We start from the raw sequence: 27,074 nt of genomic DNA on the forward strand, positions 1-27,074 counted from the left end.
AGGGGGAAATGCTCAAGAGGAGGTTTTTGAGATTAGAACACTCCAAGCAATTTTGTTTTGTTTTTGTCAGTATTCAAAAATGTCATAAGATCTGAGTTTTTATGAGCTAAAGGTTATTGTGTCAAGGCAATTGAGAAGCAAGTGAAGTCGACGCAAGGGTGCTGTGCCCAGCCATTGAATCTGGTTTCCTGCTAATGATTTATGAGCAGAAGCATTTCCTTTCAGTTCTCAGAGGTGGGAAAGGTCCATGTGTGTGTGCAGAGGTGCGTGTCTCCCTCCGCCAGCAGCCGTATGAAACGGTTCTCTTTTCCCACTCTCCCAGGTTAGTTAAAAAGGCAAATTGTAAATGAAAGTATGACGGATGGGAAATTTTGTTCACCGTTGATTTAAACCTTTAAGTTTTCTTTCATAGCACCTCGAATTCGAGAGCTCCCATTTTTCTGGATGTTCAGGGTGCTCACTGATTCCCCAGTCTGTGTGGAGTCCCTAAGCCTGCCTGGCACTGGTGGTTTCCATCCAGCCAAATTTTGTTCTGGCCTTGTGAGCTCAGGAGGCTCAGGGGCACAGCCATGCTCTGTTAGCCTGCCTTGACATGCTGTGTGGGAGAAGAAGTTTGCAAAATCTTGTGTCAGACGAGATTAAATATTTTAATTTTCAGGGATGATTGGGCCCGGGCTTTTGGGACCACCTCTAATTGAAATTAAAACACAAACTCAAACTACTCTACCAGCAGAAAATGTTACACTAAAATTATGTCAAGTTGCTGTGTGTTTTTTTCCTTCTGTTTTGAAATGACCAGTTTTTCTGTGATATGCTTGGTTTTGGACATTATATTACACACTTTTTTTCCTTAAAACAAAACAAAACTAACTAACATACAAACTATGTAGAAAGATCTTTCCCAGCTGCCAAGAGTAGGCCTGTAAAACACAGCTGTGATCCTTTCATAAGGCAGTTCTGCCATGATACTGCTTACTATGTTACATTTATCTTAGGGGTTAGGTTATCTCTACAGGGGAAAGGTGATGTTTTTATGCAGAAGTAAAGTGGCTTGTCTGACCTGAATGGATGCAAGCAAATCTTTTTAGAACCTTATCAGGGCTTCCTGTGAATGAGTTCATAATCTCCTGCTTATTGTTATGGAAAGTAAAGTTCAGAGACTAATTTATCCACAATGAAAATATAATTTCCTGTCATTTTTGGCAACAAAATTTGCTTCAAGACTACATTCTGAAGAATTTAGGGTGATGAAGAAACTAAGTTGAAGAGGTTTGGGGTTAATATTCTCTTTTGAGATGCAAATGAACAGAACCTTTGAACGGGGAACGAAACCATTTTCCATCCTGATTTATTGAATGAGAATTAACTTTGACAAATGGAGACCCGTAGAGCGTGACATGACCTTTCCCACATATGTGTGTTAAATATAAAGTCTATTGTCAAATGCAATCAGGAAAGGAGTTCCCAAGACCATATGAGTAATTTTGGGTAAACAACAAGGTGAGTTATATAAGTAAAGCAGTTCACTTTATCATGAATGAGATTATGTCTGATAGACAAACCCTAAAATACGCATAGATAATACTGTTTATCTGAAATGCTTCCTAGGCGGAATTTTAGATGTTTTACATTACTATAGCTATTTATAGCGTCTTGCTGCAGTGATAGTGGCTTTAATGTTATCTAGGTTTGGCCAAATATAGTAATCTCTGTTCTATAAAAGAAGGTTTGAAGTCCTCTGTGAAGGGATCAAGCTTGGCTTTGTCATTGAAATTCCTTTGATGAACTGTTTCAAGAAGCTTATTTTAGGGCTGGCATCCAAGCATGGTGAAAGTGACAGTTTCCTCTTTTCTACCCTTCACATAATTCTTATGAATCATGTATTCAACAACATTAACCTGATCTCACGGGTTTCTAAACATCTTGACAACTCAAACCAAACTCTTTGCAGAAGTAAAACAGTCCATGTGCTTTCAGCTCTGTAAATGAAACTCATTTTTAATTAGTCTTCTGATCAAATTACATTCTAACACCAAAAATTCTCCCCTTAGAAATGACCAAACAGTCGCACTTTGTCTGAGTGTCAGGATATTCAGTCGGCCATGTCAGCTGAACCTCTTCATCTTACAGGTGTTTTGACACTTAATTAGTTTGTTATAAAGGGCATTAAATTCTTAGATTGCAAGATGCTATGTATGTTATGGTTTGCAATAATTTCAACTAAACAACCAACCTTCTCCTTCCTGCCACTGTCCTTGCATGCAGGACATCCAGTATGAATGTTTCTTGGGGTTAAAGGAGTTTTCAATTTAAGTAGTAGTATAAGGCTGGGCTCTGACTGCAGCTAGTAGGAGGGCTCCCAGAATAGAGCTGTAACGGGACATACCAGTGCCAAAGCAGTGTGCTGCTTAATGGTGTATTCTGGTTGGTGAGTACAGGCATGAGGATACTTTTTTTTCCAGCTTGCTAAAAGAAACATGCTTTTTGAAATGCTAAATGGGTTTACAATGAGGCATATTCTCTCAAATCCAGGTCAGACAGCAGATTGTCTTTGGGGGCAGTTATGCCAATTGGTTTTGGTCAGGAGCTCATCTGGATTCTGTTTTCATACTTTTTTTTTTCATGAGATGTTATTGAAGCTAAGCAAAAAGCAGTTTCATTTTACCATCTTTAAAAAATACAACTATATTATGGAGTGTATAAATTTGTTGCAGTTCTTCTCTGGATATTTTCAAAAATTCCCCAAATAGCCTTGCTTCAGCCAAAGCTTTAATTTCTATGCAAAGTCTTGTTGCCAGGGAAGGACAGCACCAATAATTCTTATATATTTGCTATATAATTAATTTCCTTCCTCATCTTCTCCTCCCAATTGGGAGAATGAAATATATGGTTTATGTCTGGAGATGAGGAGATCAGCATTAAATGGGAAGAAGCCTAAAATCAGATTTCATCCATGCGCTCCCTGCCAGTCACTGAGCTTCCATTTCCTTATGAAATGCTTTTGCGGGTTACTTGCTTGGTTGGTTCCCAGCATCAAGTCCTAGCAAGAACTTTTGCTGTTTTTCTTCGTTTGAGGCCTATGCCCACATGTAGCAGCAAGTTATTTTTGGAGGTAGGTGGGGGGAAACTGTGTGGGTTTTGTGTGGGTTCAGGTGTCCTCCTCATTTAATTGCCATTAGTTCTGGTTCAGGCTGTAGGCTGAGAAAAGTGAGTAGGAGGGAAGTGATCAGCCTTCCCACGCCTTTTCCCAAGTGACAGCAGTGAGTTTTACTTTTTCAGGAACTCTTCTGTTTCTCTGTCAAGAGCCAGCTCTTGGGTACTTCACCTGTGTCTGCCTGGTGTGAATCTTAGCTTTTTAATTTTCCAGAAAGTTTAATGATTTTTTTTTTTTATAAGATAGCACTAGTTTTTAGGAAATGTCAAAGTCCCTTTCACCCATGGGTGTTGGTGAACTGCTTTGCACTTACCACTAAATGTTAATATTAGACATTAATATTCAGGGAGGCATTTCATCCAAATATCACTCCCTCTTTTCAATATGTGTGTTGATGTTTTACTCCTGAAAACTTCTCAGCTATAGAATAGTGCAGGTTTATATATTTTATTGAATCTGCCTCTTTGTGTATGTGCACAGCAGCCTTTAAGAAGAACAAATACGTGACAACTTGCTTAAGCATTCATCTGGTTGTCTGCAGGTCTGTCTTTCTGAACTGGGAATACACTGTGATCTTGGTCCCTGCTGGGAACCCCTGGTGCCTAGAGGGGCATGAGAGTCTTGTACCCTCCAAAGAACAAAACAGATAAATAACTGGTTGCAGGGCACCCCGCTGGATGCATTACTTAAACACATGTGTTGTAATAAAGACAACATCCCAAAAGTGCAGCGTGCCAGGTGACTGCAGATCTGCAGCCACCAGCAAGCCAGCAGCAATTAGGAAGAGCCTGTGATGTATAATTCACACCCTGCTATTCTGAGTGTACACAAGGGTCTGTGAAGTTCACAGGGTGATGGATTGAAGAGTGTTAGATGTTTTAATGATGAAATACTGTGAATAGTAATTTGGAGAGAATAATGAATGTGCCTGCAGAAGTTTACAGAGTAATAGTTTAGCTCATCAAGGTTATTTGAATTCTCTTTTTTCTTCAGTAGTACTAGAAACAAATTACTTTTTTTTTTTAAATGCAAGTTTCACTGCTGATTGCCCTGATAGTAAAAACAAATGCATTGAATGTATAGTAAACATATATATATATGTTTATTAAGCTAATCCACCTCCACTCTTCTCTGTTCTGAAGTAACCTTGAGGGGAAAAAAAAAAGGCAACAAAAACATAAGTCATCTCTGACCAAAACTTTGCTTTTATAGAGGCTTGGTTATAAAGACTTTGTTAACTTTTACTTAATCACCTACTCTGTCATGTAGTTAACATGCAAAGTGGTTTTAAGAACATTGAGTTTATATAACATTTGAAGAGGTTCTTGTAAAAATCATCCTACCTTTTTGCTTCCTCCTTAAACTATAATGATTGAAAAGCAAAAATCAGTTAAACTTCTTTATTCTGTAATGCACTGAACTTTGCAAAACTATTTGAAGCACTCCTTTTACAGAAGCTGAAAATGAGAAACACAGTGTTCGATGGGGATGGGTTAACTTCTCTTGTCTGCTACTATATTTATACCCCTCAACAATTGTTGCTAATGCATGCATCTGTTTTTACTGGTGTATATATCATTTTTACACTGGATAAATAATGAAGAGCCAAAAGCTGAAACCAATTAGTGGTGAAGAGCTCTTGAGAGGTCTGGTATCCTGTGATTCAAGTTAGCGCATTGCTAACTTGAGTCTGTCCTCCACTCACTGAAAATCAGAGTGTATTTTTTAAACTTTCTATTATTATTGCTTGAAACTTAGGGGTTAAAAAATTAGGAACAGGCTGGTACTGACTGTGTAGACCGCATGATTCCTTAAATGGTGTTTCTATAAGAGACCAGGCTAAGAGAAGGTCACTTCACATAGATAGCTAAACAGAAAAAAGAAGCAGCCTGAGGACTGCACAGAACAGCAAAGGAGAAAAAAGACCAGAGTCTTTTTTGAATTTCACACCATGGACACTACTGGCAGGGCATTGGCTTCGTGGAATGATGGAGGTGATTTTTTTTAGAAATTGAAGATTTTTCTGTGTCCACTTGTGTTTCTGTTACAAAGACACTGAAAGCTGCACAAAGTTTTAAGTGGTACGATAATGAAGGATTTGCAAGAGCAAGTGTGTTGTGAGGAACTGAAAGTTTGCAAATAATTTTCATAAACCACAAAGAAATGCCTGTATTAGCTCTGCTTGATCGATGATTTTTTTTTTTTTTTAAGTCAGCAAAATACATGTACAGGAATGTGTGTGTTTTCTTCCCCAATACTTAGCCAGCAGGAATCTTTGTCTGCTGTTGCTGTACATTTGGCATGTGTCTGAGTCTCTCAAAGGCACTGAAAAAATCTAAGGATGTTGCTAGTCCTAAATGAATCCCTTAAATATATATGAGGATACTCAGGGTTTGAAATTAGCTCCCTCAACTCCAGGTCTACAGAGCTGGCCCCCAAGACAAGGTGCAACGACTCCTTGCGTTGGGTGCTCCATCCTGTTCTGCTTCAATCTGTGTGACTATCAGCAAAATATTGTCTCCCAGCCTCCTCTGGCAGAAACCACCCCAGTAGATGGCTGGTGATGCAGAAGGCCGGATGACCACATATTTGTTCGGCTGTAAGTTCATCCATAAATCTCTGTTTGTCCCCTTCAGCTGCTGAAAGCACAACTTGCCCTCCCAAATGAAGAGGAAGGCTGAATGTGTGAGGCAGCTGGGATTTTTTGTTAGAAATGAGATAGAGTTTGTTGATCCACCAACGAAGACAGTTCACTTGTTTATTTGTTGTTGTGTGTTTTTTTTTTTTTTCGTTTTTGGTTGTTGTTTTGGGTGCTTTTTTTTTAGCTTTAACAAGAATTCTTTGCAGAGTCTGATAAACACATCGGCACTATTTCACACTCATTGTGGGGAATGTGTTGCTAATAGGATGTTACTAGGACAACCCTCGTTCTTCTGACAAGCACTTAATTTCAGTTATCTCCGAGGCCTGGCAGCCCCATACATCTGTGCTGAATGCAGTAGCAGGCTGGAGAGAGGCACTGTGACATTCTGGGATGTGAAGGAGCTGAGAGACATATGTCACGGAGCTTGTGGGATATTTGTGTAGTAGGCAAAAATGACAGGAAAGACCAAAAAAACTTGGAAAGCAAGGAGCAAATTTAGCAATTGTTAGCAATGGCTGGAGAAAAGGTGATGAGAAAATGGAAAAAAGCCACATACTGTTTTAGATAGTGGACGGTTATGTGCCATAGTGGTTCTGGTGGAGAGCCTCCGGCCCTGCAAACATGCACACCAATGTGCTGCTGCTTTCTGCAGGGGTTGTTTGCAAAGAATGAGCTAATAAGAATCAACTTGTAGAACAAAGCAAACAAAATGTTGGCTTCTGCTCAGGGGAACTGGAGCAATTCAAGTTACAGATCAGGCCACAACAGGAGCCAAATGGTGATCCATAAAAGTATAATTATTCTGTTTCATTTGGAGCCTTTTGTTCTGGATTATATTCAAAACTACTGTAAGCTCCTTTGTAAGATTTGTTTTCTTTCCAGGAAAGAGAAAAAGAGGCCTTTGGAGTTAATAGTTCTACTTTGTTTTAATTAAAAAGGAGAAAGGAACTACATTTTCTGTGCCTTTCTCTCTTTAGAGTCTTGCCTTTTTCAGAGCAGCAGCCTGCAGGTCTCAGTATAGGATGACAGGTCTGATATAGGACAAAGCTATATCATAAAACATAAACGGTAAGTGAAAATCTGTTTTGAAGATCCAGTGCTCTTTGTCATTTACAGCTGCAAACTGAATAAAATTTTGTTACGGAAATCAGAAGCGATTACAAATCTCTTGCAAAGCCCACAAAGCCTGAAATTGCAGCTGCGACTTTCCTGCTGAGCTCCTTTTCCTTGGAAGTGCGTAATGATGGAAGGAATAAACTGAAAATGGTGTATACTCCCAAAGCTTAAAAACAACTGAAAAAAAAAATAAAATAAAAGGAAAAATAGTGTTGGCAAACAGTACAAAACCAAAGTTGGGTTTAAGGATGAAATGAGAGATTCTGGGGGGACCTGGGATTCTGAGAACAGCACAGGAGGGTGACAGCATTTGCTCACCCATTGTGAAATGTCATCTCTGCTGAGAATCATGCAGGGCTGCGCTTCTGTAATACAGAGTAACACCAGATAACACCAACTTCATTAGCATTTATTAGATCACTGTTCTTCACTTACACCTATCCGTTCCCTGGTTTATTTAAATGATTTTTTATGCGTTCTTTCATGTCTTTTTAGGTTATTTTCTGTGCAGATTTAAGGATCATTTCTAGTGGAAGATCATAAAAGCTGTATTCTATCAATCTGTCTTGTCCCGCAGCTTTTTATTTTTCTATTATAAATATGAGACCCAGAATTTCTTGTACTACTAATAACTGGACAAACTGTAAGCCATCTCACTGGATAACGTGCGCTGCTGGGAAGCACCTCCTTGCATTTTGTAGGGCCTTCCACACACAATCTCCTGTGTGAATGTCCACTGCTACCACTCAGCCCCATGGGGCAGGCTGCGGGCAGCTGCTTCGTTTAATTTGACTTGGTGGAGAGGCTGATGAGAGCTCAGCCGTTCCTGGCTCCTGTTACAGAAGCATCCTAATGAGCAGCCCACGAGGGCTCTGCTCTGGCCAGGCTGCAGAGGGGCAGCGCAGAGGCTGCAAGCGGGGAGCGCGCGCAAACACTCGCGCTCTGTGCTGGGAGCCGCTCGCAATGCTGTGGCTGCAGAGGGACTCAGCGCTAAATCACGAGGTGGAAACCCAGAGAAATTAATGAATTCAGTTGATATTCGGGGTGACAGAAAGTAAAACACTGAAGTAGTGAGGGCCTGAAGAGACACAAGGGATGAGGCATCCCCTCCTCATCTGGGAGCGCTGAGGCTCGACCCACACGCCTGTGCTTGGTATCTAGGCTCTGTGTCCCCATGTGCAAGAGGGCATCTGAGGCCACATCTTCTAGAAGTGCTAACCAAACGGGGAGTCCTCATTTTCTTTTGTGAATTCTCTTTTTTTAATACAAAAGAATGAAACCCTGAAGCAGCGTCTTGAATCCCACTGTCCCGTGTCACAGGGAGCACGGTAATCAGCAGGGCAGAGCGTGGTGCTGCCTGCCTCTGCCTCTAATTATTCCAAGTATTTTATACATAATGAGCAGCTGCAACACAAGGTCCTGAGGGCAACCTTGTTTCTTATCCAATATAGCCCGTTGTCCAGTTCAGGCTAGATTCAGGCAGAGAGAAAATCAGACCTGTATTTGCTCACTCCTGTCATGCAGGGGGGTCTTAACAGACAGGTTGTCGCTTGCCTTCTCTCTCCATTTATTTATATATAGCAGGCTTTTGCAGAATATTAAAGAACACAGGCTGCAAGTCACTGTGTGTGCTCCTGTTCCTTAAAGATGTGCTGGTGTGCTGGGGAGTTGTAGCTGGCTGCAAGATGGGTTCCCAGCAAAGATTTGGCAAGAGTCATCTAGCAGGCAGCGCGGATGTGGTAGGGATGTTCCTAAATGCGGGACACATCCTTTTCTGCTGTAGCTGCTGAGTTAGCCTGAGCCTGTCTGTATTTCTCAGTCAAAAAAAAAAAAAAGAAAAAAAAAAAAAGAAAAAAGAAAGCAGTAAAGCAGTCAACTATGCCTGTAAAATGCTAGCATGAGGCTCAGACTGAAGTGAAAATTTATCCGCTGGGTTTTGCAGCCTCCCTGGTCCTTGATTAACCACAGAGTGTGCGAAGCAAGCAGGAGGGGCAGAGGCCAGTGTGATCCTGGGGATGATTTGCTTTTGCGTTTGACCACTGTTAACTTTTGTCCATTCTGTTTGTGAGGACTCTGCTGACCGGCTGTTGTCAGCAGGATTTTTTTTCAGTTGCATAAGGACTGGGAAAACAGTCTCTGTCTGACAGCCACAGTGAATGGCTTTCAAGTTAAGCCATGGCTGCAGTTATTGTGCTCTAGCCGTGACACTATAAATAAAGTTATTAACAGCAATATGTAAATGGGTTTCTATTTTTGTCCCCTGTATTGTTTGCAAAATCTAGGGCAGTTATTCAGTAAGAATCATCTGCTGTTTAGCACTGAGCCTACCAGCATTTGATGCTGTGTGGGCTGTTGCTTTTTTTTTTTCCTTCGCCTTTCTTTCTTTCTTTGCACTGGCTTTTAGAATCCAGCTCCTTTGCAAGTTTGTTTATTGTGGTATATAAGAAATAGAGGAGCTGTGCTAAGCATTTTCAGGCTTCCGGAGAGTGGCTTGGTACTTAAGAATAGAGAATCATCTCTTGATATCTGAACTATAGGAGCATTAAAAACAGCTACACAAACATCAAATACCACAGCTGCTATTTGCCTTAGTGTGCATCTTGCAAATTCCAGTGTGTTCAGACATCTTCAGTTTGTGTTTCCTTCTGCTCCCCTCCCGTGGCTCCGGCTTAGGCTGGAGACGCGTGCCCCCCTCGCTGGCGCAGACCCCGTGGGAGGGCACAGTCGCGTTGTTTTAGAAACACTTCCCTACTGTCATGGCTACTCCTAACTGGAAGGGCAAATTATGCTAATCTGAGGCATCTGTTTGGGAACCTGAATGCATCTGTGCTGGTGACAGCGGCCGTGTTGCCCTGCTGACTAGCAGATACACTGCACAGCACATCGCAAGCATGGGTAAGGCACGCTGGCTGAAGACCTGCACGCACCATTCAGCGCACCGCATAAGGCAGCTTGTTCAAACTTCTTCCTGCTCTGCACATCTATTTAGCTCTGGCTTCCCCAAATTCCCTGCAGAGGAAGCCCCAACCTGCTTGTCCTGCACCTTATTAGCCACAATTTTGGTGCCAGCTGCGCTGGCTTGCAGACAGGCACAGGTCCTCCAAATGCCATTCATTGCAGCACGGAGAACGGCCATCCTAGCATCAGCCACCAGCAAGCTGTGTCTCCTGTTTCACTCCTAACATGCAGTGGTGTTTAGTTTTATGGTATATATAACAGATTAACATATAGAAGCAGTTTGAGGTTGTGAGAGCTGCTGTTGTGAACTGGACAGATCCTTTCAAATGCCTGCCACTTTATTTCATTTTTTGTTCTTTAATCTTCCAGCCGAAATTGTTCCTACTCTAAAGGCTTAGAAAATATGCAGAAATAAGCTAAACTGGTTTAACATAGGTGTAGAAAGAACCAGACCAGTGACTTTGCTCTTATTTTTACAGTCTGACATACATTGCCATGAATATTTTTAAGTGGTCCCCAGGGTGACTTCCTATGCTATGGAAAAGATCTGGTCAGACTCTATTGATTTTATTGGTATTAGTTCAGTGGTAAACTAATAACTGTTTACAGGAACTTCATTTGAAGATGATATTTTGTGAATACCGAGAGTAGGAAGCAAATGACTTAGTGAAATATCTTAATGCATTAACACAGAAATGAAATTTTCCAATGGAAAATGCAAGAGAAAAGCCATTTCTTTATATGCAGATCTATTATTCCAGTGATGGCAATTACAGTAATTCTCTGAAATCAAGTTAAAATTACATGCCTGCTTCATTATGAGAAGAAACCACTGATTGCAAAAATCAAGGGAGATTCAGCTGAAAGTTAAAAAGACATCCACAAGCAGTGGGCAGCCCGGCCTCACCGTGCTGCCTGCTGCAGCATCTCAGGGGGAAGGCTTTGTGCAGAAGTTCTTGGGATTCACGAGGTCAGGATTCACATTCCTGCTTTGCCACAGAGTTCCTATGTGATTGACCCCCTTTATCCATCTTCTTTTTATACCCTGCTGCTGTTTGGGTGAAATTGTGTGGCGTTGCTTTCGTAGTGCTGGTAACAGAGTGGAAAGATTTGTGGGGTGCTTGCACACTGTGCTCATGGACCCACATTTGTTTTCTGTGTCTGCATACTCTTCCTCCTAAGTGCCTTTGAGGCTTGATACACACATGCACATTTAGTGCCTACATTGCTGCAGGCTGTAATATGTCACATTTTGTGAGACGTGGTCTGTTTATTTGGGTTTTACACCAACTGGAGTGGGAGTCAATCTCTTTTGTCTATTTTCTCATTTATATTTGTAAAAAGCAATATTTTTTTTCATTATTTCCTCATTTTAGCCATTACCTAATGCTGGTTTGTTTGAAGACTTCATACGCTTATGAAGCCCAGAATACAGTGGTCCATTTTATTTTATAGAGAAAGAAATCGGCAGATACGTGGCCACAAAGTCAAATGACAGGCAGTCAAAGATGAGACTCAAGATGTCTTGATAGCTTGTATCTTGACCAGCATAAAGAAACAAAGCTGCTGTAAATGGTGGTGGTTTTTTTTGTTTTTGTTTGTTTGTTTGTTTTTTGCATATGTAATCTAAAGGCCGTAATGTAGATTTAAGACTAATTAATAGGTAAAAAATAACATCTATATGCGAAGTATTTGGAATACAAGGTCGATTAGGGAATGAAGAGGTGCATGAAGTTTAATATTCCATGTTCAAGGATGATCTTTGCATAGAAATATGCAACTTAGTGAGCTCACCTATGCTGACTCGGAAGAGGAAGGTTTTTTTACTGCTCTTATTGATTGTACAGAATTTCATTATATTTACATTGCTTCTCCATGGCAGCTGGAGTCTTCTGTGTCACCAGAAGGAAATGCAGGTATATGTCTGCTCAAGTGTCATTGATCTGTTGCGATGTGATAGTAGACTAATATCACACTATTAAAAAGAAGAGGAAAAAGAAAAGAAAAGAAAAAAACACCTTGATTGTAGCCCCCATAAAGTTGGGAGAAGTTTACTCATGACTTGAGCATATCTATTCATTACTGGTTCTTATCAGATAAGAAATATTAATATAGTGCACAATAACCAGATAACAGGTTCAATTTCCTGCAGGGATTTTTCCTTTTCATTTAATTCTGAAATTACAGCCAATCCCCCTTCTCACTGAACATACCATGTGTTATATTATTAGATTTATTATCAGTTTTGTTTATTAATTAAGAACAAGATGATCTCTCAATTAATGAGCTGAACCATTTTCTTTGGTCAGCCATTTTACCTTTCAGAACCCCTAACAAAGAATTAAGTCTTAATTTAAAAGTTCTTCTCCTTTAAAAGTTTCTTAGAAAAGTGGCCGTTAGGAAGCATTCATGGTCAAGTTTCTCTGTATAACTTGGGTTTCTGTTTACAGCCTTACTGATGTCATTTAAAAAACACAAATACTCGATTACATTTTTAAATATAAAAATGAGGAGGCAGCAAGTCAGCTCATGTTGGCTGTTCCAGAAAAAAGTGGTAAGATTCATGTTCCTTGTCTCCAGCAATCAGTTCTCCCAACAAATGGCTACTTCAGTGTTATCAACCTGGTAAGCTCCCAAACACGAATGGTAATTGCCTGTACAGAAAATTGCATTGCTTGTCTGTTTTCAGCTTATCTGTGAAACAGTCTGAGTATTTTTGTACCTAGCCTGTGTCTTTGGAAAAAAAAAAAAAAAAACAGATTGCTGTAGGAAAGGCAGAGTTGCTCCTTGTTGATGTAAGTTATGGCATGTATTTTAGTGCAGTGTTTTCATTATGTCATCGCTTTTCAGAGGAAAAAGTGGAAGAGACCCCAACTTACAGACCTGGCAGAATAAATAAATCATCAAGGGACAGGACACTGGGGAAGTTAGTGGAGGCAGTGAAGAAGTGAGGTTATGTTCAAATGACCACTGCATGCAGAATTCCTGCAGCTTTTTGGGTAGGGAGTGCAGAAGTATCATTATTTCAGTATCCATGATTACAGGGAAAAACAGAATGCGATCTGACCAGGTATGAAGAGCTCATTCTTTCAAAAGCAAAGACAAAGAACCAAGTAATATATAACAGAAAGCACCACAAACTTGATGAAGTACAACTTAACTCCATCTCTGTCTCTTATGCCTGACCCAGTATTTCATGATACACATGTGAAACTGTTAGCTGTCCATGCCAGAACTTAATACTCTGTTGCCTTCTCTGACAACTGACTCACTGATTGCTGGCACACAGCCTCTATGCAACAGAGTGTGCTTTATTTAATATTTAAGTTCTGAGTTTTTTCTTTTTCCTGTTGCAGTGCTTCTATAGCATTGGTCACTCTTGCAAGCAGTCCTCTCGAAGGAGGGCAGGCAAGAACAGCGTCAGATTCCTACAGATGTGGTGGTAATGGATAGTCCCTTCTTGCTGTACTCTCTTAGTTCTGACTTCCTTCTTGTTGGTTTTTGGTAGGATTTTGACATCAAGAATTGCTCTAAGGCCAGAAAAGAGATTCTGAAAAAGCTCACAGCACAAAGCATGCCTCGAGTTTGAAAAACAGAAAATAGCATGACTTCTCCTTTTTGCTTTATATGCAGTTCTGAACTTCAGGCTGACTTGTGAGACAAATGAATCTGAGATTTATTTTGGTGTGGGTTGGATCCAGCTCCAGTTTGGGCAGACCTTCCGGCTGGTTTACACTGGTCAGGAAGGCCTGGGTGAGTCTGGGCTTACTCGGAGCCAAAGAGGTGTGGTCAGAGTTAGCCAGGTCTGAATTGGCTCTAGCATACCCTGCTATCATCATGGTTATTTATTCAGCTCTACAGTAGATAAGACTCTTTTGCACCAAGTGTGTCCTTAGACTTTCCCTTCCTAAGCTTCCTCAGAGATGGAATGGATTTGGCATCCTTCTCATTTTCGTGTTTTTTTCCCTGACCTCAGTGATTGGACATACATTTCTCATTTCCATTGGTCCCTTCTCAGACACTTGAAAAAGGGCTGAAGTCCCTCTTTAACAACCCCAAATCTTATTTAGGCTGCTTGGATTTTCTTTTCTCTATTCAGCAGACAGCAGCATGTAATTTGGCTTGTGATGATGGAGTAATAAGATTACTTCCACTCATCTCAAAGATATCTATAATGTGCTCCACCTATAGTTTGGCAGGTAGCCACTGCATATCTTTATTTGTTTTGCCTTTCCCAAATAGTTTTTCTTCCCAAAAGGCTATTTATTGCTCCTGTTCCTAGTGAAGAATCAATCTGGTTAAATATAGCCTGCTGAAATAGGAAAATCTTTTAACTCAAGATGTTTAGAGGGAGAGGATGGCAAGTTTTTCATGTTTAAAATTAAAAATGAGTACTGAAGCTGCTTAGCTATAAGTAATTTCTGATAATTGGGGTTGCTGCTCATGCTTGTAAACTGCAAACCTATGAAGGTCATGGAAAAACTTTTTCCTGTGTGACTGGTGCAGTCTTCCCCTTCTGCTTGGTGATCTCAGAATCTTATTTCCTGCACTGGCAGCGAAGGGCAGACTACAGGTGTCGAGCTGAGGAGCACTGACCATGGTGCAAAATGCCGTGCTGTTTTTCTCAGCAGCTCTTGGGAGCATGAGGAGGGCTGGACGCTCTCAGCCTGGTGTTCCCAGGAGCACACTGCTAAAGCAGACAGCACAAAAACCACAAATGCTGGGAGTTTGTGCCGGTTGTATCCATCTCCCATCTGTGTCCCCCAGGCAGCTCTAACCTCCACTCAGTAACACTCATCTGAGAGCAAACATTGGAAAATCAAGTAAATGGAGGGTTCTGGAGTTGGTATCTTTGCAAATCAGCCTTGATCATCCACAGTGGCTCTGCGGATGGCAGCCCGCACATTACCACTGATGTCTCCAGAGCCATCTGGTCTCCTGCTTTTATGCTGGTTCTTTGTGTCACCAGCTTCAGTCGGTATGGCCTTGCAGAGTGAACTTCTTGAGTATGAAATGTGGTTTTGGTTTGCATTTGTGGCTGCTTTGGAAGAGCGACAGGGGCTTTCTGCCTTTGACTCTTAAGAAAATGGTAAAAAGGCCCACAGTTTTCTGGGCTCTTGTTTTTGTAGGGTTTTTGTGTACATTTCTTTCTGGTTACTTTATTTTCTCTTTCTCTCAAGCATTGCTTTGCTTATCACAGCGTTTGTGTATGTACGTGCCTTCTCACCCTCTTGAGCAAGTGGGAGCCAGCACGGCTGGTCCCAAAACAGAGCACAGTCATGGTACGTGGCCGAGTCCTGCTTCCCACGGGGGAGCCGTGCCAGCTGATGTGTCACAGAAGTGCTACAGCTCAGATACCAGAAGTGATTCCCAACAGTAAATGAATCTTCTGCAAAATGACCATAGAAGTTTAGGAAAGAGAGTTTATCCTTTTACTCTTGTTGTGTTGGTTCTTTGTTGTTGTTTTTTCCATGACTGTAAGAAAGGGGGATATTTTAACTTCTGTTCTGTCTGATGTCCTGCTGTTCTGGAGAATGTTTTTGGTATTGCTGAGGGTAAGACCTTACCCTGTCGCGTAGACATCCCCAGAGAGCAAGGCTGACGTGCTGTTGAGACATGAGTAAATCTGGAGGTAGCAAGCAGCCTTTGCTGGACCAGTCACTGGGCTGTTCATCATCACAGCGATCTGTGTGGGCCACTTCGCCCTCCTTACGTGGGCTGTGCTGCCCTCAATGAGGCTTGTGTTGCTGTACCTAGACATGCTGCCCAACTGGGGTCATTCTGTACTGTGTCCTGCGTCTGATGCTGCAGGCTCATCCTCGGTTTGGTTTGGTTTGGTTTGTCCTTTTGTTGTTGCTGCTGTTAGATCCTTGAGGAAAAGAGTGTAATGAGATGTTCTCACTTTCCAGAAGGTGAAATCCTTTGTGTGCATAGGACGTGTGCATTGAAAAGAGCACACAGAGCACCTCCATGTCATCCCTTCCCCATGGGGCTATAGCAAGGAAAGAGAAGACTTGGTGAATCATGTTGCCAGGTCTACTCTGAGAACTTCTAGAAGAATTTATTACTATGCAGAACAGCTTTTGGGCTTTCACTGATGGCCAAGAGCTGGTTCAAATAAATGTCCAAGTACAAAAAAACTCAGCAAACTGCTCAAGAGATACTCAAAAGCTGTCTGCATGTGGTCCTGGGCAACTGGCTGTAGATGGCCTTGCTTGAGCAGAGGATTGGACCAAATGATGCCCAGAGGTCCCTTCCCACCTTGGCCATTCTGTGAATCAATGCAAAGTTTGGTATTAGGGAGCTTACCCAGCCTTCTGCAAAGAGTTTTGTCATCTTTACCTCAATACATCCCTCTTTTTCCCTTCCTTGTTTGTAGTATCACTTAATAACATGCAACACCAATAGCAGTGGGTGGTGGTGTAGAATAACAGCAGCATTTTTGAGACACCATCCTAACCAGTTAGCCTGGTGAATTCACAGACGTGGACATGCTGGGTGTACAGCAAATGACTTTCTCTTGTTACACCTTTGCACATGAATGCAAATTAGCGAGCTTCTACTTAGTGAGTGATGATTATTTTGTTATGGTACATTAACTTCTCCTTTTCTTTTTAGGTACCATTCATTGCAGTAAAATACCATGGCTTCGATTCACATGCAGTCGGATGCACTTTGCTGTTTTTGTGTCATTAAAGCTCACCGAGTCTGGGGTTTTGTTGTTTCCCATGCAGTGCCTGTGGTGTTCAGTTTCCAGTAACACATGGTGTTTATATTCATGACTGGCATTACCGTTGTGATGGTGATAGGGTTTGTGTTTCTTGCCTTGCTTGATTTATGTTGTGGCTGGCGTGCATGGCACGCACATGTCTTGAAATAGAACACGACTGGTTTTTGTGTTTTTGCATTAAAAGCACTGATGATTTAATTTAGCATTTTGAACAATCCTGCCTTTGCAGGGAAACCTGGCTGCATTGTGTCCCTCCTCTGATAACTCTACTAGCTTCAGATATCTAAGGCTGCACTTCAAAATCACTCTCTGTAGGTGTTTGTGATTTTCAAAAATTTCACGTGGGTTTCCTGCTTCCCACTTTTTGCCTAGCTCTTCCTACTCCTTAGGTTCTTTGCTTTGTGGCAAGATCTGTCCCCTTACCGTGCTCTTGCAAAGAACCTTCTCCTTTGCCATCCGTAAGATGCTGCAGTGCTTCTGCCTCAGGGTCTGTTTGCAATGCAGTCACAGCAAGGATTACCTGAGTTACAGGAGCTGGTTTTAAATGCTCTACAGTGGTAGAAGAGGCAGGGGGATGGACCTGGCACAGACATCAAGGGCAGGCAGGCAGCAGGCTGGCCTCTGTGCAGAGGGGAGGATGGCAGGATCTGGAAGCTGCTGGAGCTCCTTTTCATCTTCCCTCTCCAGCAGCCAGGAGCCATATAGGGCAACAGGCACAGAACCCAGCTTGCCTTGTACAGCTATCAAGTCTTGAGCCAGTCCTTGATGGAAATAGGAGCTGAAATAGGAGCTTAGGAAAGTATTCACCTCTACCCTATAACACAATTTGTGGTACTTTTCGACCTAAATTAAATAAAAATAATTTTTGAGAAACCTTGTAAAATGAATGTTAACTCCTCTTTTCTTGTCCTGCCTTCCCAGAACTAAGTCATTTTTTGGTCTTTTTTGAGGTCATACTCTGGTTGCTGCTGGACAAAACCCAAATCAGATGGTAACTCTGAAGTCAGCGATGAAGTGGAAAATATATCAAGAGCTCTGAAGCCATTACAACATTTTAATTACTTGCGAAATGGGTTTTTCCACACAGCAATAGCCTTCCAGATGAAGGGACCGGGACTCTGTGCTGATAATAGCTGCTGAAGCCCAAACTGCAGATTGTGTGGTCAGTCCCTTCCAGTCAGCTTCATTTAATAGTCCTTCTAAACCACTCATTTATCTCATGATATTTTATAGCTGTAAGAATCATTTCATTTGACCTTTTGTTGACCACTGTCATTCACCCCAAATTTTGGCACGGGGAAGGCCGATTACTGGCATTACGCTCCCACCAGCAAGGAAATGCCTTGCCCTCTGAAGACTGACAAATAGTTGGCTTGAGTTGTGCCCTTTGGCACAATCATCCATCACCAGTGTCCTTTAATAAAATCTCCTCATTGCTAAGGGGAGCTTGAATTGAAAGGCTGAAGTGAACTGGGGGCAAGGACCTGAGGGTAGGGGGAAGCTGTGTGGGAAAGGTTCCCAGACAAACTGGTCAGACTGGGAGATGTTCCTGCAACCTCACTGCACGTTGAGTGTGTAAGGAAATTTAGTAGGCTGCTTTTTAAAGAAAAGCTCCTACTAAACACAAGGTGATGTTCATGTGCTGTTCTCTGATGGCTGTTTTAAGAGAAATATTTTGTTTCTAGTTTTTGCTTGGCTGTTGGGTATTTTGCAAGGAGGAGGGTGAATTTAAGGGTCACCAGGGTTAATAACAAAAGGAACAGAAGTGGCACAGTATGGCACCTCTGATCCCCATTCCTCCCTTCTGGGCTGTTAACAGGGTTGGGAGCGAGAAACCCAGTTGTTGTCTCTGCTGCTGGAGCTGCTGGAACAGTGCTAGCAGGAGAGTGCTCGAGGAACAGATGAGGCAGGAGGAGTAAAATGCGATTTGGTGGCTTTCAGAGCTCTTTGTTGACAGCAGAGGACAGAGAGACTTCAGGTTGGGTTCCTGTTTGAAAAGGTTGTTTTATCTGATGGCTGTTTGCTGCTCTTTCTCCAGTCTGCTGCCACAAATGTGTCTCTTTCCTCCCTGTCTTCCATTCCCAATTCACTTTTGGTCCCTTGATGAGATTCTCTGTCCCCTGCAACCTGTGTGCCAGAAGAAGGACAATGAGAGCCCAGGCAGCATCTTCTGCTGGCTTGGTGGCTTAGGTATGTGCTTGCAGGGCAGGTCTGAAGTCTGTCTCAAACCCATAAAAAATAGGTTCAGGTGCTGCAAGAGGTGCATACGCCAGCTGTCATGGAAGAGGGGAAGGGGATGGACTGTGTTCAGTGCAGGTAGATGCTTCTTGTTAACAACAGAGCACAAAAACTGAGTCATGTGAAGGGCTTACTTAACATGCAACCAATTCTAGGCAGGTTTCCATATAAACATCAAAAGGCACGTAGCAGATGAAGCTCTTCCCCTTACTACCAAGCGTCATGTCCATGTTCAAGACTGTGAAGAGACTAGAAGCATCTAAAGCTTACTAGAAGCATACTTCCAGTTCGTTTCTTTACTTTAGATAAGCCAAACTTCTTTTTTTTTGACTTCCCTCTCCAAAATGATAAAACTAGCTTTGTTAAAATCATTTCACACGCCCCTCTTTCCTCAAACAAAACACCCACCCAGAGAAGCATCTCATGCAGTACATTGGCTTTCTAACAGAGACATCAGAAAATGTTAACTTCCAGATATTGCTACCAGCTCGTGTTCAGGATGCGTTTCTGTGTCCCATCACACAACCTTTCCAGGTTTTATCCTCGTAATAAACCCTTCTGTAGTTGCTTATAATTGTAGTTTTCCAAAACTTGGCCAGAGAACTGCATGAGGAGCTGCAACCGTGCTGTCCTTGGAAGAGCAAGCTGAGGATCAAGCCAAAGGAGATAGCTGCTGAATTTGAACAAAGAGCAATTTGCTGATCACCTGCAGAGGGTCGCAAGTCTGAGAAAGTGTTGTAATCAAGTAATTTTAATTTGAAAAAGGCATAAATCTGTGCGTAGGTTGGCTCCATAGGTCTCTGCTGATTACTCCATTTGCCTAGGTGAAAATATTGCCGCAATTTAACTTCTAGGAATGTCTCATCCATTTATCTGGCATAATAGTAGCAGTGAAAGGTGCCTCCACAAGTGAGGAATTTGCAATTTGCCCCATGCTGGAACAGGAACAAACTCCCATCCCTCTGAACAAATGAATTTGCATTGGTTTTGTGCATTTTGTATGTTGTGTCTTTTGTGCCGGACACATAATCCGCTCTTAAAAAGTTAGCAGTCATGTTAAAGAAGCATTATGTAGAGCCTCAGCAAGATGCATTTTGTTACTGCCACAAGAGCTGGAGAAATCTCCTATTTCTACATTTCATATGAAAACATACTTAAGTTGCTTAGTGAGCAATGCAGACATCTCTAAGATTTCAGTAGGTTTCAAGTGTATTTCTTTAGGAGGTTTACTTCTGTTTGTAAATATGTGAGATGGTGATTTATTTTGTGTGCATTTTGTCAAGTGTTTTTAAAAATGGCAAAGTATATTTTGATTCAGACATCCTTGCATTCCTCTTTTGTGTTTTTCTTGTACATTTTCTCTTCAGTCTGGCTAGCAAAGAAATATTTAATGCAATATGTTTGGTTGATGATTTATTGGAGTTGAAATGTAGAAAAATATGAAAAGCATGCCAGAATTGAAAAGTGTTTCAGTATTTTTGCAAAAAATGCTTGTGAAAATATTTTTGTTGTCTTTCCTTCTTGTCTGAAGATGTTGCAGGAAATTATCACTGAAAACATAGCCCCTGCAATTGCCTAGAACATGTTAAGAGTTCTATTTTACAAAGAGGCAATTTTAAAGTGCTTGTTATTTACACTTTTATTTCTTTTTCTATTCAAGTGCAGCTTGATGCAACTTCAAAGAAGAAATCAGCTACTTGAAAAATGTTCTAATAGAAAAAGATATACAAATATAGCTTACGAATTTTATATTTATTTCAATGCATGTTCATATATACATTTTATCTTAGATCTGCATAGACATAATCTGCTGCTTATTTTACTGAACAGCTTCAAATGTATCTTTATAACTATGTTTGATTACAAATCAGTGTTTCCAGTGTTGTAATTATCCCTGAGACAGAATTGTTTTACAGTTAAATAATGATTAATCGAAATCAAAGAATCACTACTAGTACAAATAATTTTTCAAATCAGTCCATGCTGCTTTCAGAGTGCTTTTCTGGTCATTCCTGGGCTGATGCTGGCGATTCGGTGTCCCTCCTGCAGTAGCAGAGGTTTCCTCAGTTGGCTGCAGAAAGCCGGGCGATGCCTGGCTACAGCCACCCAAGAGGAGCTCCTGAGCCTGTAGGGGTGTGCTTGCGTAAGGCATCTCAGGGACTAAAATTAGAGTAAATCAGCACAGTTTGCCTCCTCCAGTGAATGAAGAGCATTAAAAGCTCACTGGTCCTCACCTATGGATGGTGGTGAATTGTGGCAGGACACGGCAGCCATTGCTGTGCCCAAACCTTCACCCCAACAGCACGCAGTGCTGTCATGCCTGGCTTTGCTCATTGAGAACTTTGTAGGAGTGTGTGTCCACACAAGGTATGGGGCAGGGTGCTGCCAGCCCCGGGGCTCAGGTGTGAGTATGAAAGCCAGCCACAGAAGCAGGAGCAAAAGATGTGGGAAGCAGGCTAAGTGTATTCACTGGAGATGGACTTTTATCTGTTGGCTGAGCTTTGGCAGAGGAGGAAGCAGGCAGAAGGATTTTCATGCAGCAGAGCAGAGAAAAGAGCAATGTTATTGAGCTGAGAGATTGAGGAATGTGGGAAAAAAGATGGTAAGTGTTGGCTTTCTGGCCAGGCTGACCTGGTCATTTTGTAGGAGAGCCTGGTTGTTAATGATGATCAGTAGCATTATCACACCACCACCAGCTCCCAACGTACTATGCAGTTTCTGGGCACAAGGTTGGAGGGAAGAGAGGATTGTGGGGTTTTCTGGCCCTTTCTAAACTGTGTAGGGGAAGAGGTCATGTCCCTCAGGGCTTTGTGTGCAATAGAGACTGTAACATAGGTGGTATTGGGGGTGCTCATCTCCTTGCTCCTGTAGGACTGGGACACCCCTATTTCACACGTCTCCCCGTCCCTGGACTTCTACCCCAGATCTTACACAAATATCAGCAACAAATTTATGACACTTTCATTTTTTTTTTCTCTTTTTTTCCCAAGCATCCTCTTTGCAGACATAGAGGGTTTCACAAGTCTGGCCTCCCAGTGCACTGCTCAGGAGCTGGTCATGACGCTGAACGAGCTCTTTGCCAGATTTGATAAGCTAGCAGCTGTAAGTTTTCTTTTATAATTCTGATATATTTTTTTTCCTGTTGCAAGAATGACATACTGTGCTGGTTCACTGGATTTCTGTAAATATTCACTGCCCTAAAAGGCAAGTTATTACAAGCATGAATATAAGCTGAATATTTCTCTCTCCTTTATTATTACTTTTTCTTTTTCTTTCTTTTTTTTTTTTTCTTTTTTTCTTTTTTTTTTAAAGGAGAACCACTGTTTACGTATCAAGATCCTGGGTGATTGCTATTACTGCGTGTCTGGGTTGCCAGAAGCAAGAGCTGACCATGCACACTGCTGTGTTGAAATGGGAATGGATATGATAGAGGCCATCTCGTAAGTACCAAATTCCCCATGGAGAATTTCAGAACGAATAGCAAGTTGGATCTTCTGTACTTAAGTAGTAAGGTAGCCAAGCCAGGGGACTGATGCCAGCGGAGAGAGAGAACAGCTGGAATGAGAAAACAGAATGCAATAAAGGTTTCACAGTAGAAAGACAGACACTTAAGTCCATTATAGCCACATGGAGATCAGAGCTCAGTCTCCTGATGAGAAAGGCAAAGGTTACTGTAGTTAGTAGAAGTCTCATTCCCAAAGGAGGATTCCAGTGAATTACAGAAATGTGAAATCAGAGGATTAATAATAACTTCATTAAATTTCAATCACTCTGCACTTATCTGTCTTCAAACCAGCTTTTTACTCACCTGACAATTCCTCTGCTGAGGTCTGTCTTCTCTAGTTTAACTAATCCTTCACCAAGTGTTCTGATACCAAATGGGTTAGATTCAACACTTTCTGAATTTAGACAGATTAATTATTGGGGAAAACCACAAGGTTGGTCTGTCACAAGCTGAGACAGATCCATGCTTCTTTTTACTTTATTTCTGTTTATTTGCTCATCTTTGGATTTTTCTTTCAAAATGCATTATGGAGATTAGCCTGTTTCTAAGGTCAAACTAACAGTTCTGTGTTTGTCCAGACAATCTTTTTCTTTGGAGAGTAACAAGCATGAGACCCGTATCTAATAATATTACTTGGAGGATGGCACACAATATTGAATATTCTTTGCATCGGATGTAAGCTTTCAAATTCCAGTTCTTTAGGAACACAGGGAAGGGAGATTTATTTCATCATCATGAGTGAATGTGAGTTTAGGCACAAAGCTGAGTCAGCTTCGGATGGTAACTGAGCTGACCTTAGTATCTACACCATCCTTACTGAGCAGGGACTCTGCTTTTTTTTCCTTTCTATTTTTTTTTCTTTGTGAAAACAGCTTCTAAAGTGCCCACAGTACTAACATGAGAGGTCTCTATGCAGTTCTCCTCTCATTCTGTTTGGTAAATTGATTGAGATTTCACTTCATCTTGATAAAAACTAGAGGTACCTATTTGCTGAGCTTGATACGGTACTTTCTTGTAATTTGGATTTCTGCAAGGACACAAATAGACACCCACTTTTCAGCCCCATTTTCTCCACACAAACACATAGTTTGAAGAGCAGCATTTTCAACTAAGGGACCCCATTCCAAAAGCAGCATGCAGCAGCATTCCCTTGCTTTGTATACAGTGCATGCTGTCAGGACTTACTACCTCTTCTCTCCTGGTCTACACTGTTGCTTTTCATTAGTCCCCTTCTGGGCTTTGAATGTAAAATGCAAAATAAAAACCATTGCAAGTAACTAGTTTTCAGTAGCCCTTGAAAGGATGCTATTTCTTCAATGTGAAGTACACTTAAGTGGCAGGTGACAAAGTGTCTTGTCAAACACAAGGAGTGATTCTTATCAAACCAGTCCTATAAAGAAAATGCTACGTACATTAACCAGAAGTGCCTCACCTTCTGCACTAGTTGGCTTGATGAAATCCATGGACCTTGACATGTTGCTCTGTAACCCCCACAAGGCTGAGTAACACCTCAGATGTCTAGACTTCATTGATTAACTGCAGCCCGCCTCACCTTGAAATAAACTGAGCTGAAGTGCACGCAGTGTTTGTTTACAAATAGCTCTTCAGCAGCCTTTAAAACTGGTTTCCCACTTCATGTATAATGAATGCATTTAACAATCTTTTATCTTATTAAGCCTGGAAGATGACACCATTCTGCTTGTCTCTCTGTCCCCCTCCTCCTCCTCCCCTAAGGACAGGAGGTTTTACAGTTAAGGTAACGAATATCTACTGAACATTCACCTGCAGGCTTTGCCAACACTGTGCCCTGCTTGTTGGCTTGTTCCATCTGTACTCAGCTGCAGGGCATGTTACCCCAGATCAGAAAGACAGAATCATACAATGGCTTGGGTTGGAAGGCACCTTAAAGACCATCTAGCTCCAACCTCCCTGCCATGGGCAAGGATACCACTCACCAGACCAGGTTGCTCAGGGACTTCTCCAACCTGGCCTTGAACACCTCCAGGAATTGGGCATCCACAGCATGTTCCAGTGCCTCACCATCCTCTGAATGAAGAATTTCCTTCTAACATCTAGTTGAAATCTTCCCTCTTTTAGTTTAAAACCATTCTACCTTTTCCTGTCATTATCTGATTGAGCAAAGAGTCGCTGTCCATCTTTTTTATAAGTCCCCTTTTAAGTACTGAAAAGCCGCAGTGAGGTCATCCCAGAGCCTTGTCTTCTTCAGGCTGAACAGCCCCAGATCTCTCATCCTTTCTACATAAGAGAGTTGCTCCAGCCCCTTAATTATCTTGGTGGCTCTCCTCTGGACCCGCTCTAACAGCCCCACATCCTTCTTGTGCTGGGGGCTCCAGACCAGGATGCAGCACTCCGGGTGGGGCCTCACGAGAGCAGAGCAGAGGGGGACAATGTCCTTCCTCCACCTGCTGGCCATCCCTCTGGTGATGCAGCCCAGGACACAGTCGGGCTTTTGGGCTGCAAGCACACACTGCTGGCTCATGTCGAGCCTTTCGTCCACCTGAACCCCCAAGTCCTTCTCTACAGGGCTGCTCTCAATGAGTTCTTCTCCCAGTCTGTTCTCATGTCCAGGATTGCCCCAACCCAGGTGCAGCACCTGGATAGAATTATGTTCATTGTGCTGCCAGTATAAATCAACTTAAAAAGCAAACAAACAAAAAACCATTAAAAGACTGTTTCTTTTGTCTATAAAGGGTAACCAAGCTCATTCATTTGCTGCCAAGTCTGACAAAAGTCACCTTCTCATCCACGACCATACTGGGAGAAGTACCCTTGTCTTGTGGCATGGCAGGGGGTGCAGTGGGGTTTTTAGCAGTCATGCAGGGTGTTCCTCCTCCCTCCCCAGTGCTGCATGCATGCTTCAGCTGCTGTTGTCCTTGCAAAGCTAATGGCTGCAGCTGCATTTTCATTACTCCAGTTCCTGTTGCTTTCCAAAGTGATGTGGTCAGAACTCTTTCAGTTCAGAAGCCTGTGGTGCCTTACCCATATGGAGCTTCCCTTCTCTCTGCCAGAGAAGCTTTGCAGCTTGTTAATAAATATAATGGATGTCACTTCAGCTGGTAGATAATGAACCATAAAAAGATAGGGATTGTAAGGACAAAGGAATTCAAAGTATAGCTCCTTGCTGTCTCAAAGAGAAGTGGTCTTGAACAACTTTAAGGGATATATTATACTGCAGGGAGTGATCTAGAATCCAGAACTGGTCTATCTTTAATCATTCATTTTCATCAATAGCTAAAGCATAAATATTAGATCTGTGTTGATGTTAGGAAGTTGACAGTACTTATGGGTCCAGAGGATGTAATTTAAAAAGGACTAGATGAACCTGAAGACCAAAAGGTTGAAATCTTGTAGGTACAAAGTATGACTTCATGCTTCAAAGTACTAACAACACAAAGGAAAGGACTGTCCTATGTAATAATGTAGGTGAATTTCCCCATGGAACATGGCCATTCTGGAAATTATGTGACCAGCAATAATGAGAAGCAGAGTTGTTCTGATGTCTTCATCAAGACTTTCCCCTACCCACATTCCTGAATGTATTTTCCATGTGAACAACTCTTGAAGTTAACTTTTGCCCTAAAAGGGCAAAACCCACAAAGTATTCCAGCAGTCATTTTGGGAGTAAACAGGGCATCCAAGACCTCATTAAAATCAGAGTTTGAGTATTTGTAGCTGCCTGTTTGGAGTGACTGCAATAGATGTGGTTCTCTGGTTTTGCTGCTCTGAATGCAGCTGTAAACCCCATTCAAGCTTTCCAACGGCAATGGGGTATTTCACACAAATATCATATTTCATCTGTGGAACAGTTGATGTATGGTGCCATACAGACAAATTGAGATCTCTGAAATCATTTCCTTTTACTTTTTGAAACATGCTATTACTCTTAATGATGCTGAGTGCTGGCAGGTTATGTCCAGCTTTGGTATGGAAATCAAAGACCAATGCTTTACTCTTTTCACTGTCCCCACAGAAAATTTTTTAGGAATTTTCAGCTTGGCCATGAGTTCAGAGGACATGCATTTGCTCCAAGGGGTCCCCTAATCTAATTACTACTCTGCTTGCTCAGCCAGGCCATCCAAGTACAGTGCAGTCTGGTTTTGTTTTGTTGTCCTGTTACTGTGGATGAGAAGCACTGTGTATATACATGAATAATTTATAGGTCATTATGGCTTCCTGTATTCCGGGTGCAAGTTTGTGTCACCAACTACAAGCGTGCAGTTCTTAACATTATCCTTTTCCCATATTTCTTTTCAGATTAGTCCGGGAGGTGACAGGAGTAAACGTCAACATGAGGGTTGGAATCCACAGTGGGAGAGTTCACTGTGGGGTCTTGGGCCTTAGGAAGTGGCAGTTCGATGTGTGGTCAAACGATGTTACGTTAGCCAACCACATGGAAGCAGGGGGCAAGGCTGGGTAAGTTGCTTCTTCAAAGCTGTTGTGTTTAATCCGTGCGTCGTTTTGTGCCTGACACTTCACAGTGAGGTGTGGAAATGAGAGGCAGAGGTTCAGGCAGACCGTGCCTGCTGCAAAATGAGCTGTGGACGTCGTATTTTAAACATATACAGATGTTAGCAAGGTTTTTCAGTTCCATGTCTACGTGTCTTTGGTTACAGAAAGACTACAAAATCCCAAAATTCGCATATTCTTCTGTGGTAAGAAATGAATTCCTTCTCTGTGAAACAAAGCTGAGAGCTGCAGCAGAAAGGAA

At 41.9% G+C, this 27,074-nt stretch overlaps 1 protein-coding gene across 1 annotated transcript in view; it reads left to right on the forward strand.

Annotated features, from left to right (window-relative positions):
* The window catches only part of ADCY5 (adenylate cyclase 5), a 215,830-nt gene that overhangs the window by 131,408 nt on the left and 57,348 nt on the right, over positions 1-27,074 (forward strand). The window contains exons 4-6 of the mRNA XM_082763626.1: positions 21,831-21,942; positions 22,153-22,280; positions 26,621-26,779. Of these exons, the coding sequence (XP_082619752.1) occupies positions 21,831-21,942; positions 22,153-22,280; positions 26,621-26,779 (399 nt within the window). The remainder of the gene's footprint in view (positions 1-21,830; positions 21,943-22,152; positions 22,281-26,620; positions 26,780-27,074) is intronic.

This window comes from Aythya marila, assembly GCF_965140915.1.
Source record: "Aythya marila genome assembly, chromosome: 6".
Taxonomy (NCBI): Eukaryota; Metazoa; Chordata; class Aves; order Anseriformes; family Anatidae; genus Aythya; species Aythya marila.